At 43.9% G+C, this 14,151-nt stretch overlaps 1 protein-coding gene across 3 annotated transcripts in view; it reads left to right on the forward strand.

The window, feature by feature from the left end:
- C8B (complement C8 beta chain) overlaps positions 1 to 4,353 on the forward strand; it is a 45,257-nt gene extending 40,904 nt beyond the window's left edge. For all 3 annotated transcript variants that reach the window (XM_019019054.4, XM_019019058.4, XM_004025871.5), the window contains 3 exons: positions 72 to 225; positions 1,683 to 1,751; positions 4,004 to 4,353. In XM_019019054.4, the coding sequence (XP_018874599.4) occupies positions 72 to 225; positions 1,683 to 1,751; positions 4,004 to 4,158 (378 nt within the window). In that variant the 3' untranslated portion in view covers positions 4,159 to 4,353. The remainder of the gene's footprint in view (positions 1 to 71; positions 226 to 1,682; positions 1,752 to 4,003) is intronic.
- Positions 4,354 to 14,151: the final 9,798 nt, after the last annotated feature.

The raw sequence follows: 14,151 nt of genomic DNA on the forward strand, positions 1-14,151 counted from the left end.
TGTAGTTTTGTTTTACACTTCTACTTGATAAATGTTTTTCTCTTGAAATAAATGCCCTTTTCCCTTTCCAGGTGGAGCCTCTGTATGAACTAGTGACAGCCACGGATTTTGCCTATTCCAGCACAGTGAAGCAGAACATGAAGCAGGCACTGGAGGAGTTCCAGAAGGAAGTTAGTTCCTGCCACTGTGCTCCCTGCCAAGGAAATGGAGTCCCTGTCCTGAAAGGTACCACTTTCAGGCAGCTGGTGTCCCTGGTGGAAGCCATAATCTGAAGTAGGCCGGGGGCCAGCCATTTGCCTGCTTCTGTTTACTGAGAAGTCAGAATTTAGTCCACTGGGAGATACTACTCTGGCTGTCAGTATACCTGGGTTCTAGCCCCAAGGGTTACCATGGGTGACAGCATCATTAAGCTGAAGACAGTAGCAGGCTGAGATCCTGTGGTCCACAGCAAGGAGTGGGAATAGACTCAGAGAATCTCTACCCAAAGGGGGCCTGGGCTGAGTAGGAGAAGCCCTTTGTGCATGTCCTGACTAATACGTAATAAGAAGATTTGGGGGTAGCAGCAAGGATGGGCCACTAGAACTTGATTGTTAAACTCAAGAGTCATGTTGGGGTCACTGCAGTGAGCAGGGCAGACTGGGAGGGGTGAGAGCCTGGGATCTTATGCTCCTGTTGTGATAGCCTAGCAAGACTCTAAAAAAGAGGCCAGCCCAGCACACAAAACAGGGCATCAGGAGCAACTGGTTACAGCAAGTCTCAGCCCAGGGAACCAGCAGGAGTCAAGGCAGAGCCCACATGGATGAAGTTAGCTCAACGGAAGGGATATAGAAGAAGGTGTATTCTCAGGCAGAAAGAGTCCAGTTGCCAGGCTGGGATTGAGGAATATGTCTCTGGCTCCTTGGAGAGGATAGACATGAGCAGAGAAGACATAAGTGAGAGCATACGGCCTAGAAGTTCTGCTATCAGCACAAGGACCCCTATGTGAGGGTTAGTTCTGCAGCAAGTGGGGTCACCTCATCAACTTAAGATTTTAATCTAGGGTTGCTGAACTCTCCCTTGCCATGTGCGAAATTTGGACCTAGAAGCTTGGACCCACCTGAGGCTATAGAGTGAAGGTGAGGGAGAATATGGAGCCAGAGACTGGGATGCTTGCAGGGCCTGACCTATGATGGACATCCTGTAAGGAGATTTCTTGTGATTCGTATGAGAAGTTGCTTGACAGATTACAAATTCACATAGGGAATCACTTCCAAGAAGTCAGAACTGGCCAAAAGTCAGATGAGACATCTAAGAGTAATGAGTTCCCCATCCTTGAGGTATTCAAGCCTAAGCTAGGCAATTATTTGGTATGAAATTGAACATCAATGACAATTGGCCTCAGTGACTGCTAATGTTGCTTCTGACACTGAAAGCATTTAAGTATGGGTCAAATGTCAGCTCATGAGTAATTGTCCTCAACAACTCTATGTATTCCTGGGGATGACAATAAACATCCCTTCATGGCAAAGGCCCTCAGGAAAGGAGTAGGTATTCCTGGCACCGAACCTGCCTATAGCAAGCCATTTAACTAAATATGTGCTCTGTTTTAACCTGATGGAACTGCAGTGATGTGGAGGGCTGAGCTCCAGGAGTTCTTTGCTCCACCTGGCATGATTCACACTTTCTCTGCCTTGTCTTCTCAGGATCACGCTGTGACTGCATCTGTCCTGTTGGATCCCAAGGCCTAGCCTGTGAGGTCTCCTATCGGAAGAGTAAGTTAATTGGAAAAGGAACTCTGGGGAGGTCCAGAGAATAATTCACCAGAAGAAGAGCAAGGAGCTCGTGTGGAGTGTGGGGCTGGATACTAGGAAACCTGAGATCCGTCCTGCTTAAACTCAGTTTGGATTGAAATTCCATCTCCATCATTTAATAACTGATGGATTGATTGTTATGCATTTCATTATTTTTACAACACAGAGTGCTTCATGTTAGAGAAATATCAATGCATGGCTTTTGTAAGCCATCTCTTTGGATCATTCTGGAATGCTTACCCTCTTTTCCTGCTTAGTATGCTCCTATTCAGCCCTCAAATTCCAGCACGTATGCCCCCTCCTCCATAAAAAATTCCTCTAATCCCCAAAGAATGAGCTAATTCCTCCTGCTGGCTCCCCCAGGACTTTGAACATGTATCTATTATAGCTCTTTGTGCATTGTACTTTGGGTTGATGTATCTATCTAACTCCCCTGCATCTGTGAGTAGGGACCATGTCCCATTTACCTCTGTGTCTCAGTAGCCAGGCACAGCTGTTGCTCAGTGATAATAGTTGAATTAACGAATGAAAGACTTGGCTATCATTAAGATCCCTTCCAGATCTCAAATTCTTTGGCCAGTTTAACACATAAGAGCTCTCAACCTTTCACTCCTCTCTCACTTTGATTCCTTTCGGTGACTTTTTGGTGATACTGTTCAATATGGAAATGGCACATGTAAAACAAACAACGAACATTTACTGGACACTTTACTATATAATAGACACCTTGCTGAGTGCTTAAACTCAGCTTGGATTGAAATTCCATCTCCATCATTTAATAACTGACCTGGAGCAAGATACTACTTGACCTCTTTATGCCTCAGTTTCTGTGCCTGTAAGATGAATATGATCATATTAACAACCCATAGAGTTGTCTTGAGTTTGTAAGGAGGCATATAAAGCATTTGGAATGATACCTTACACATTGTAAAAGCAAGATAAACATTGGTTACTTTTTAAAGAGCACATTGTTACTTTGTATCTTATATATATTAAATTCTTTAATCCTCACAACAACCCCATGAAGTAGATATTGATATTCCCATTTTATAGATGAAGAAACTGAGGTTCAATGGGTCACTAACTAACGTACCCAACAGTCACACAATTAGGAAGTGTGGAAACCCAGGTTCAGGTCCAGTGGGTCTGCCCCCACAGCCTTTGATCGTTAACTCCTGCATGCACTCTTATGTTCCCAGTAAAACACTCAAGGTTGTCCACCCTCTCATCTTGCACCTCAACCATGCCCCTAGCAGTCATCTTCCCAGTGAGTCTGCAGTCACACAACCACAGGGTTCCTATTGGTTGGAGGAGCCCTTGGGAACCATGCACTCCAGCTCTCTTATTTTTCAAATGGAGAGGCCCAGTTATTAAGTAATTTACCCAGAATTACACTGTGAGGTAGTGGCAAAGCTGGACACATGATAAATCATGATGGAAGTGATTGATGACTTGCCAATCTCACCAACAATCACAAATCCTCAAGTGAAAGCCAAGTGTCAGGGTGTGGAAAGCACTGGTGTCTGTTGTCACCTCATCTACAACATCCATTGCTCACAGTAGATAACACAGCTCCCATTATATAGTTTGAGAAGAAGATAACTATCCAGCATCCTATAGGTGGGAACTGTCTAAGCTGGAAAACATTCATTCATTTATTTATTCATCCATTCATCCATTTAACACATGTTTAGCAAGGGCCTCCTGTTTGCCTGCCTAGCTGCTAGGTGAACAAATAAGATATAGCCCCAGTCACAATCGAGATTTTGCTTTGGAAAAGAAGGCCAATATCATTTGAATTGCCCCATAAAGTTCTTTAAAGTTTAAATTGTAACAACTGCTACAAAATGCTCAGAGAAATTAAAATATGAGGAATTGATGGAGAGTTAGGAGTCACCGGGAATTGATGGGGACTGGAGGAGTCAGAGAAGATTTTCCTGAGGAAATAACACTTTTACTGAGATCCGAGGGGTGAATTGGATTGACCAGGTGAGTAGAGGAGGGAAGAGTGTTCCGGGCAAAGGGGGGAAAGCATATGCAAAGGCCCTGTGGTAGGCAAGAGCATGACAAGTACAATGGCCAGGAAAATGGCAGCAGGGAGCTCAGAGATTCAGACTCCCAAAGCCTTTTGTCTTACATAGCTCACCCAACCCCAGTAAGGCATCAGAATATAAGAAGTACTGATTGATGCTTGTTGACCTTCTTTCTTATAGATATCCCCATTGATGGGAAGTGGAATTGCTGGTCAAATTGGTCTTCATGCTCTGGAAGACGTAAGACAAGACAAAGGCAGTGTAACAATCCACCTCCTCAAAATGGGGGCAGCCCCTGTTCAGGCCCTGCTTCAGAAACACTTGACTGCTCCTAGCAGATGATACAGCAGTGGGCTACATACCGTGAGAGCCCTGAGCCCTCAAGAACTCAGGCCAGCTCAGCCCTACACCAGTTGCCACCTGGAGTTCATGCAAGGGCAAAAGGCAGTGCCATGCAAGCTGTTTAAAATAAAGGTGTTAGCTTGTAAAATGCAAGCTGATTTAAATAAATACTGAGTTAAAGGCTTAAGCATCTTTGTAATCCTCACCTTACTCACTCTACAATTTTATTTCACTCATATTGACTACCAGCCAGGAATTGTGTTGGAAGTTGTTCACATTTCAGTTCCACTCTCTAGCCGTGACTGGTATAAATAGGTGCTTAATAATGAATCAATGAATAAATATTAATGCATTCTTTCCTTGATGAGTACAAGGTCTTGTTCAATAATAATGGTAGTTCCTGTTTATTGGATGACTACTATGTGTCAGCCATGGATTCTGTGTATTAATCCCTTCCATCCTCATGACAACCTTATAAGGTAGACGCTAGAACAGCTGGGGGGAACTGAGGCTTAGAGCACTTAAGCAATTTGTCCACTGTTACACAGTTAGAAAGCGGCGGACCTGGGCTACAAAGTCAGGCTCTAGAGTTTTAAATTCTTAACTATGATGCTCTCTTACCTCTCAGTAAATGAGTATCTGATTAACAAAGAATTTTTCATGAAATAAAATGCAGCAGAAATTACTGTGTGTGTGTGTGCGTGTGTGCATGTGTGTGTGTGTGTGTGTGTGTGATTGACAAATCTCCAGCCACTCCCTTCTGAGGAGAGAGGATCCTGATTCCCCAGCTCACTTTGATGCTGAGCATAGGAAGGGTGTGGTTGTGCATGTTGGAAGCAGGAGTTCTGGGGCAGAGTGGAATTGTTGTGCTTAATAAAGGAGTGGCAAGGTGGGTTCCCAGGGAAGATCCTGAGCTGGAGACAAGAGCCAGGGAAACTGATCCCTGAAGGAGAGAAAGTTGAAAAAGAAGAGAAGATCATGGTGGCTGGAAGAGGAAACACGTGAAAGAGAATTTTAAGTCGATGGCTGTGGGGTAATGTGCAAGGTAAACTGTTCCCTACCTCCCCCATGAAACTGTCTGTACATTCTACTTTGCTCACTTATGCTCTTGTGCAAATACCATTTTGAGGGGAGGGCGGAAGGTTTGAAGAAGAGAATAAGAAGACAATTTTTCTCTGGGCTACCAGAAATAAAATTTTAATTTTCTAGATTGTCAAGTGAGCATTGAAACTTTATTTCTCTCATTCATTCAATCGTATTAAAACATCCTGTAAGATTTTCTTTGCTCTTGGGCCCCTCCTGTCTGATTTAAGTACTTCAGGTGAATTTGTTGAAATAAAGTTGGTGGGGTAAAAAGCAGTTGGTTAAAGGTGAATTGGTTCATCCCGTTGATTCAACCCGTTGATTTTCAGCCAAATCATCTGCTTGGAGTTTACCACTGGGTTTGACGCTGGGGCCTGAGACCTTAACATGACACCAAGCTTTGGTTACTGGCACACAGCAATCTCACCCAACCAGCTATCTGGAATTGAGTCCACAGAACAGCCATCAGAAGGAGCTGCTATTGTACTTCTAGGGGTTCTTCCAGCAAGTATGGTGATCCTGCCTGCCTTCCTGCATCCCCATGGCCCCTGCAATTCAGCTGATGGGTCTGGGCCCTTGTTTGGTTTATTATTATTGCTTTGCCGTCTGCTGTTATTTCAACAGGATAATCCAATAATGTTTTATCTCTTTCATTATACTGAAGCCGTATAATTTTCTTGAGTTATAATCTATCTTCTTTTAAGATTCCCCTGAGACAGGGAAGAGCGATTCTGTCTTTGGTTGATGGGAGGCTCCCGTGAAGTTGACACTAGCATGTTGAAGCGAGCGCTGCCAAATTAAATTCTGAATCTCAATCACAGCCACTGTTTCTAATGGGAAATTTGAGTTGATTATGGAGATGACAGCCCAGGTTCACATTTATTGCATTTAGCAGAAATTGTTTATCCTATTAAATACGGTCTTGAAGGAGAGACAATTGAATTTTGGAGCACCGGTGAATACCCGGGTGATGCCCAGGCATCGCTAAACTGTGTAATAATTATATTCTTATTTGTGGGCTGAACTTCCCCCAAGTGGCTCTTTCTGCAAACAAATGCATTTTGGAGGAGGCTGAAACACAATGTAAGAATTAAACAAAATAAATGCAAACCGTGCTTTTGGAAAATCTTGGCAACTATGGCTTTCACTGGTGTACCAGTGAAGGAGCTGCAGTATTCGAGGGGCAGAGTCCAGGCAGGGCAGTTTGGCTGTGGTCCTGGAAGCTTGAACACAGCACAAGATGCCTGGATGTGGAAGATTTTTGCATCCCAGAGCATAAATCTTTGAAATGCTTTTAGCTTCATGTGCTTAATGTCCAGGTGGGAGGCTTTCCATGTGACCTTGGACTAATAACATAATTTCTATGGGAATAATAATTATTATAATTAGTTTAACAATAGTAATAATAATAATAGCTGCCAATTATAGAGTGCTTCCCAGTTTATGAAGTCTTTTAACCTACATTATCTTATTTAATCTTCATCTGAATTTCATAGGGTAGATATTAATACAATCATTGGATGACAGGTAGAGAAAGTTTCAAATGGAAACTCAATCCTTACGACTAATGAGTCAACTATAGAAGTCAGGATGGGACACAGAGGTCAGGAGAAAGAGCACTTGCTGGCAGAGAATCCAGATAGAAGGAAAAGTCATCTCTGTCTTAAAGAAGAGGACTCTGGCCTGCTCCCAGGTACTTATAAAAAAAAAAGTCCTCAGGAGAAAGTGGGCCTGGCACAGAAAGCCCTTGGGGACATCAGCCTGGCATCCCTCAGGACCTTCATGATCTGCACCTTGGTGGAAAAACATACTGGCCATAGGATCTTGCACGCAGCAGCCCCACCACTCACCCTCCTGTTGAAGCCAGTTCCTCACTCATCCTCCAGGTCTCAGCTGTCTCTTCTTTCCTACAGCCTTCGTTGCCTCCATTACGTTAAGAGAGAGATGTCTACTCTCTCTGTTTTCATTTCACTCTGTACTTCCACCATCACAATAGAGGTAAGTCTGAAAGTCTGAAAATGGAGATAATATTTTGTTTTACAGATTGAAGATGTCCTTAATGACATCATGTCTACCCATCAATGTTTCTAGACTTTGCAGACATTGTATAATTTACTTGTTGCTTATTCTATCTCAAATATAGCATCCATGAAAGAGGGACAGTGTCTACTGTGCTAATACATCCCAACTTCTAAGTTTAGTGACTGGCACAAGTAGACCATCAATAAATAATTGGGTAATTAATGAATTAATGAAAGGAATGAGTAGGGCCTAGGGAAGAACTTTCTCATGCTGGTGAGAACGCTTAGTGAATTTGTGGTACATGATAGTGGCATCATGAGAGTAGGGGCAGAGCAACCCCTAGGGTAGGGGCAACCCACGTAGTAGTGAAGGATAGGCACCTTCAACTGGCTTTGTGGGCAGCAGTGCAAGAGCAAAGTGAAATAAAAGGGAAGAAAAAACAGCTGATGTCATGAAGGGAGTGATAATGCCTGTTTGGAGGTGGTATTGTTGACACCTCCTGGGGACAGCCAGGAATCCCCAAGGAAGCTTTGCCAAGGAAGGGAACAAAATCTCTGCAATTATTGGTGGAGTAAACCTGAGAAGCACATTTACAGGTTAATGAGGAAACCAAGGCTCAAGAGATTTTAAAAGGCCTACCTACTATGTGGCAGAGGTAGGAAAGAGGAACTTAAAAAAATCATCTTCCCACATTCAGCTTCACCCTCAGTGTTCTCATCTCTACATTAGTTTTAAACCTAAAATGGCCACAAAAAACCTAATGGCAACACATTAGCATAGTGCATGTTAGGTCTTTGAAATTCCCTGTTTATTGAATGTTGGCATGAAATCAGATCTTTCTATATTGTGTTTTCCTCTTTGAGTTACCATTCTTAAATGTTAGACCAGATTCCAATAGTGAGGTATTCAGAAACTCAGGGATCTGTTTATAGAGATAATGGGGGGTGTTGTCACAACCTCTTAGGCAAAACTGGAAGGACAGCATAGAGAGAGGCCGAATAGCATAGTGCTTAGAAGCCAGACTGCTGACATTTGAAGCCTGGCTCTGTGACTTACTACCTTGTGGCCTTATACAAGTTATGTACCTGTCTGTGTCTCCATTTCCTCATCTGTAAGATGGGGATGGTGGCAGTGTCAGCCTCCTGGGGTTTTGTAAACATTATGTGAATTACTGCATTTAGGAAAGCACCCTGAACCTAGTAAGCATTCCACAATTAGCTATGTCATTACTATCATCATTTCCAGAGATTTTCAAAACAACAACAAGAACCACAGGTTGGTTATTTTTTAAGTCATTTAAAACTGCTTTAAAGACATTTCAGTGTAAAACCCACTATATCATACAAGAACAAAAAGACATAAAATAGCTTAGCTCCTAGGTAATGTCTTAATAAAGGACATGGAGGGTTTTTATATCCCAAGCTCTGGGTTATTAAGAAAAAATGTATCAGCATAATAACTAATATTTGCCGAGGGCATTACCAGTTACAAAGAACTTTCACATACCTAATTCAGCTTAATCCGCTCAATGCCTGCAACAGGAAGGATTCATTATCTGCCTTTGACAGGTGATGAGACAGAGCCTCAGAGAACCTGAGTGATTTGCCCAAGACCACACAGCTTGAAAGCAGCAGAGCTTAGTCCAAGAGCTGCAGCCTCTGTCCTCATGTCTCCCACAACAGCAGAGGCAGATCCAGCTTCATCTGCAGAGCAAATACCCACCTGCCTGCTTACATAGAAGGGGCAGAGAAAGGCCCTTGGTCTGACATCCCTGCAGTGGAGAAACTGAGCAGGTTTGGAAGGCTTTGCAATAGACAGACAGGTGTAACACCCAACGCCATTACTTCCTAGCTGTGTTCCTTGAATCAAGTCACTTTTCCTTTCTTGGCCTCAGTGTCCTCATCAGAAAATGAGGCTGTTAATCTTCAGGGCACAACTCTGAGGATTAACATTCTTGGGTGCTGAACAAAACAGTCTTGCCTAACTTCTGCCTCTTTTTACCCTGCCTAGCATCTGTCTCTTGAGTAGGTGGATATATTTTACAAAAAGAAAAACGAAAAGAAATGGTGATTGCATTTGCAGTGGGGAATTCTCGGAGGATTGTCAAAGGGAGTCAAGTGGCTAGTCTGACATTCACCTCTGTGTAGGAGGCCGTGCCGGAGCCTGGGCACTCCCATTATCGCTATTGGCTGCATCCACCAGTTATCTCAAGTCTACACCTTGCGACCCCAGGTGTTCCTTCATCCATCATTGGCCATTGTTTGTATCCACTCCTCCTTCCCTCACCACCTCCTGCCAGATGACTCCTTGTTAATAAGCCAGTTTGCTCACATCCTGAAAACTATCTGATTCTGGCCCCTTTTATCCCAAACACCGCCCATCCATCAAATGCTTGCTCCACATGCTTGCTTAGGAAAATGGGAATGGGGGAGGGAGACAAATCATAGATAAAACTTCTTAGCTACTTATCTCTAAAGAAATAGAATGGATAAATAGATCTGCCAGACATGTATCATGCCACTGGTCAGCAGAGTCCATTTATTAAAAACAGGTTAGGACGGGAGGATTTATCTCACATTTTAAGCTGTTAATATAGAAGGAAAACATATTTTCCTTTATCTCTCCCAGGGGAAATTCTAAGGCCATGAATGAGGAATTTTTAACTTGATTTGATGGACTTCCCTTCACTAAGGTGAAAAAGGTGGGCTGTCTCTTGAATTTGTGCAGCCTTCGGGAACGACGTGGGCTCGGCTGTCCTCTGACATACCAAGAAGGTTGCAGGACTCAGGAGTCCTGTGAAAGTGTCTTTCATTAGGTTTCCTCTCGTGAGTTTCTGCAGGCTAGACACAAAAACCATTCTAGAGTCTTTACCTCCAGCACAGAGAAACCAGAGACAACAGCAGCCAACAAACTTTCTCTGGAAAATTCCTATGTACCAAGTATGATGCTAGGTGCTAGAGCTTCAACGGTAAATAGGATTCCCCACTTGCCCTGCAAGAAGTCACTGGGTGGGGTAGACACACAACTAGGCTACAGGGATGGAGCATGGAAAAATGCTAGAATACAGAGCTATGTGAGGGAGGAGGACCTGATGAAGTGTGGGGTAATGGAAGGGGTCAAGGTTGGTTTTCTGGATGAACGGACACCTAACCTATGCCCAGGAAAGTGCTGGTGAGTGGCTAGAAGATGGGAGCTGAGAAGTGGGAGTGGGGTAGTTCTTCTAGGAGTAGTATGTGCAAAAGCTGGAGACAATAAAAGGCCTGACCTATTTGGGGAACTAAACTGGAAATAGTTCTCTTTTTTTTAGAGAGAGTCTCCCTCTGTTGCCCAGGCTGGAGTGCAGTGGCGTGATCTAGGCTCACTGCAACCTCTGTCTCCTGGGTTCAAGCGATTCTCCTGCCTCAGCCTCCCGAGTAGCTGGGATTATAAGCGCCCGCCGCCACACGCAGCTAATTTTTGTATTTTTAGTAGAGACAGGGTTTCACCATGTTGGCCAGGTTGGTCTTGAACTCCTGACCTCAAGTGATCCGCCCTCCTCAGCCTCCCAAAGTGCTGGGATTATAAGCATGAGCCACCGCGTGTGGCAGAAATAGTTCTTTAATCAATAAACATTTACTGCACCCCTACTAAGGCTAAATACTATTTGGTACTGGGGATCTAACCGTGAAAAGGCTTGCTTAATAATGGAGGGAGTCATACTATCTTAGTCATTTCAGACTGCTATAGAAGAATACAATAGACTGGATGGCTTAAACAACAGACATTTATTTCTCACAGTTCTGGAGGCCGGCAAGTCCAAGAGCAAGGTGCCAGCCCATTCAGTGTCTGATGAGTCACTCTTTCTGGTTTGCAGACCACTGTCTTCTTGTATCCTCACATGGCAGATTGCAGACAGAAGCAAGCTCTCTGGTGTCTCTCCTTATAAGGGCACTAATCCCATCAAGAGGACTCCATCTTCATGACCTAAGCACTCCCAGAGGCCCCACTTCCTAATACCATCCCGTTAGGGATTAGGATTTCAACATAGGAATTTGGGGGTACACAAACATGCAGTCCATAACATATGAGAAGAAAAAAACAACACATAAACAAATCTATAATGTCAGGTAACGGTAATTCTGTGTGAGAAAAATCAATAAAAAGGGTAAGCCTCTTTACATAGGGTGCACAGAGAACGTCTTTGCAGAGGTGACGCTTGAGCAAAGACTTGAATGAAATGAGGAAGTGAGCTGTGGATGAGCTCATTTAGATAGTGAACATCTCAGGCAGAGAGGACAGCAGGTGCAAAGGTCATGAGGAGGGGAGGGCCTGGTGTGCATGAGGAATGGCAAAAGGGCCTGCATGGCTGGAGGAGCATGATTGAGGGAAGAACTGAAGGGAAGGACATGAGAGGGAGCCAAGGGCTCGTCACACAGAGCTTTGTTCCTCATTTCAGGGACAATAGATTTCTCGCACAATTGGCTCATAAAGTCTGAACAGAGATAAAGGTGGAGGGGTACATCAGCCTCAGAGATGTGCTTTATGAATCCAGTTTGAAATTCATGGCCTTTATAACAATAGCTGTGGGCTTGCTGAAAGCCCAAGAGTACCCCAGGGTAATCAGGAAAGGGGCTGTCTTTGGGAATCTCCCTGGGACCAAGAACTGGCTCCCCTCAGGAAAGGCCCAGTGACCAAACTGGAATTCCAAACTCAGTCATCTCCAGCCTGACAAATTCCAGCACCATTACCCAAAGAGCTGAGCAAAAATTGCCCCACACTCTATCTCCTGGTTTTCCAGCTCTGTCACTTTGCACATTTCCCCTGCACAATCGTGCCCCTCCTTCTGCTTTCTTTGATGCTCCAACTCTCATTGTGTCTGAGATTCTGCTGGCCATGTCCTGGCTGCCTGCCCTGCTCCCACAGCTGGTTATCCCCCACAGGTCCCTGGGCTTCCTGCTGCCTGGGACCTATTGCCATTGTTCACAGCTCTCCTTTACCAGGCTGCATTCTTCCAGGGATGGGACCATGTCTGACCCATTTCTCAACCTCCAGCACCCAGCATAGGGCCTGCACAAGAGATCTCCAGAGAGTATTTTGCCCATTTCTGATGTGAAGGAGTAGCACCATAAATTTTCTTCATGCCTTTCCTCTAATCCGTATCACATCCCCTTCCTCTCATGGCACTCAGTGGCTTCACTTTGCCATCTCTCATTTCTGCAATGTGGCTTTTGAAGCCCACCCTTTCTCTCTGTCCATTTTCTTCACCCTAAAGGCATATAGTTCAGAAGAGATTCATTGAGTGCTGAACTCTTTAGATCTTCCTTTCTCACAAAGAAAAAAAAAAAAGAAAAAAGCGTCTCCTTATTGCTTTTTATTCTGTCATTAATTTACTTTTCAAAAGACACCTTGTCAAGCTGAAGATTATATCTTTAAACCATGTATTTACACCCACTACCTATAAAACCTTAGATTATAGATCTTCTTAAAAGACCTAAGGGAAAATGCACTGGATGAGTTTTATGCTTTTTGCTTTGTGAGAGCCAGTCATTCTTGAAGAGGGAAAGCTGCTGATGTAATAAAGGGTTGCTATGCTTGAAACTGCCACTGTATTTTAATTTGTAAAGCTTTTGGGGATGTAGCATCCTCAGAGGAGTGGGACAGATGCTGGCTTGGGTTCTCTGGCTCAGAAGACAAGAAGACAGCATTGCTCAGCTGGTGATTTTGGCTCACAGATGATCCAGGCAATTACTTAATCTCAAAGTTCTCATCTTTTGCCCAGATTACTACACTTACCTCCTGATGAGCCTCCCTGCCTCTGGTTTCTTCCCCTCCCCTGTGCCGCACACACTATTCTCCAAATCCCTCCACCAGCAGACAAGAGCAAAGGGTGGGTGGAGGAAATGGAAGCGTGTGTTTGATGTGACGCATTCAAACCCTGGCCTGCTCTGTGACCCATGAGGCTCAACCTTGCTGAGATTCAGTTTCTTGGCTGCACAATAGGACATAGAAAACAAACCTTAAGAGATCTTGCATAAGACTGGTTAAAATAGCACAAATAACTTTACTGTCCCTGCCTTTTTGTTTTGTCACAGACCCCATTCCCCATGCAGGTATAATGATTCCTCCACTCTCAGGAGCCTCAACCTTTCCTGCACTTGGAATCACCTGAGGAACTTTTACAACTAAGGATGTCAGGCCGGGCGCAGTGGCTCAAGTCTGTAATCCCAGCACTTTGGGAGGCCGAGGCGGATGGATCACCTGAGGTCAGGAGTTCGAGACTAGCCTGACCAATATGGCGAAACCTCATCTCTACTAAAAATACAAAAATTAGCTGGGCATGGTGGCGTGCACCTGTAGTCCCAGCTACTGAGGAGGCTGAGTCAGGAGAATCGCTTGAACCCCAAAGGCAGAGGTTGCAGTGAGCCAAGATTGTGCCATTGCACTCCAGCCTGGAGACTCTGTCTCAAAACAAACAAACAAAAAACCCCCAAAAAACTATGGATGTCTGGTCCCTACACCCAGTGATTAAGATTTAATTTGTTTCGGGTGCAGCCTGTAGACACCAGGGTTTTGAAAACTGCTCAGGTGATTGTAACATACAACCAAGTTTAAGAACCACTGTTTTTTTAGGTCAAGATCAAACGTTCTCTTTAAAGTGCCCACGTGGCCTGGCATATTTGGCCCTTGGTCACTTTCTAGCATGTAACTGCCACTACTCAGTAAATAATGAATGTAGGTTAATTATTAATGTAAGTTAAAAAGTAAAAAGCAAATTAATGACAGGATGAAAAGCAATAAGAGAGTTTTTTTTCTTCTTTCAGGTAGAAGATCTAAAGAGTTCAGAAATTAACTTCTAAATCACATTCTTTAATTAATAATAGTCTTAATAACGATGATGATAA

This window comes from Gorilla gorilla, chromosome 1, assembly GCF_029281585.2.
Source record: "Gorilla gorilla gorilla isolate KB3781 chromosome 1, NHGRI_mGorGor1-v2.1_pri, whole genome shotgun sequence".
NCBI lineage: Eukaryota > Metazoa > Chordata > Mammalia > Primates > Hominidae > Gorilla > Gorilla gorilla.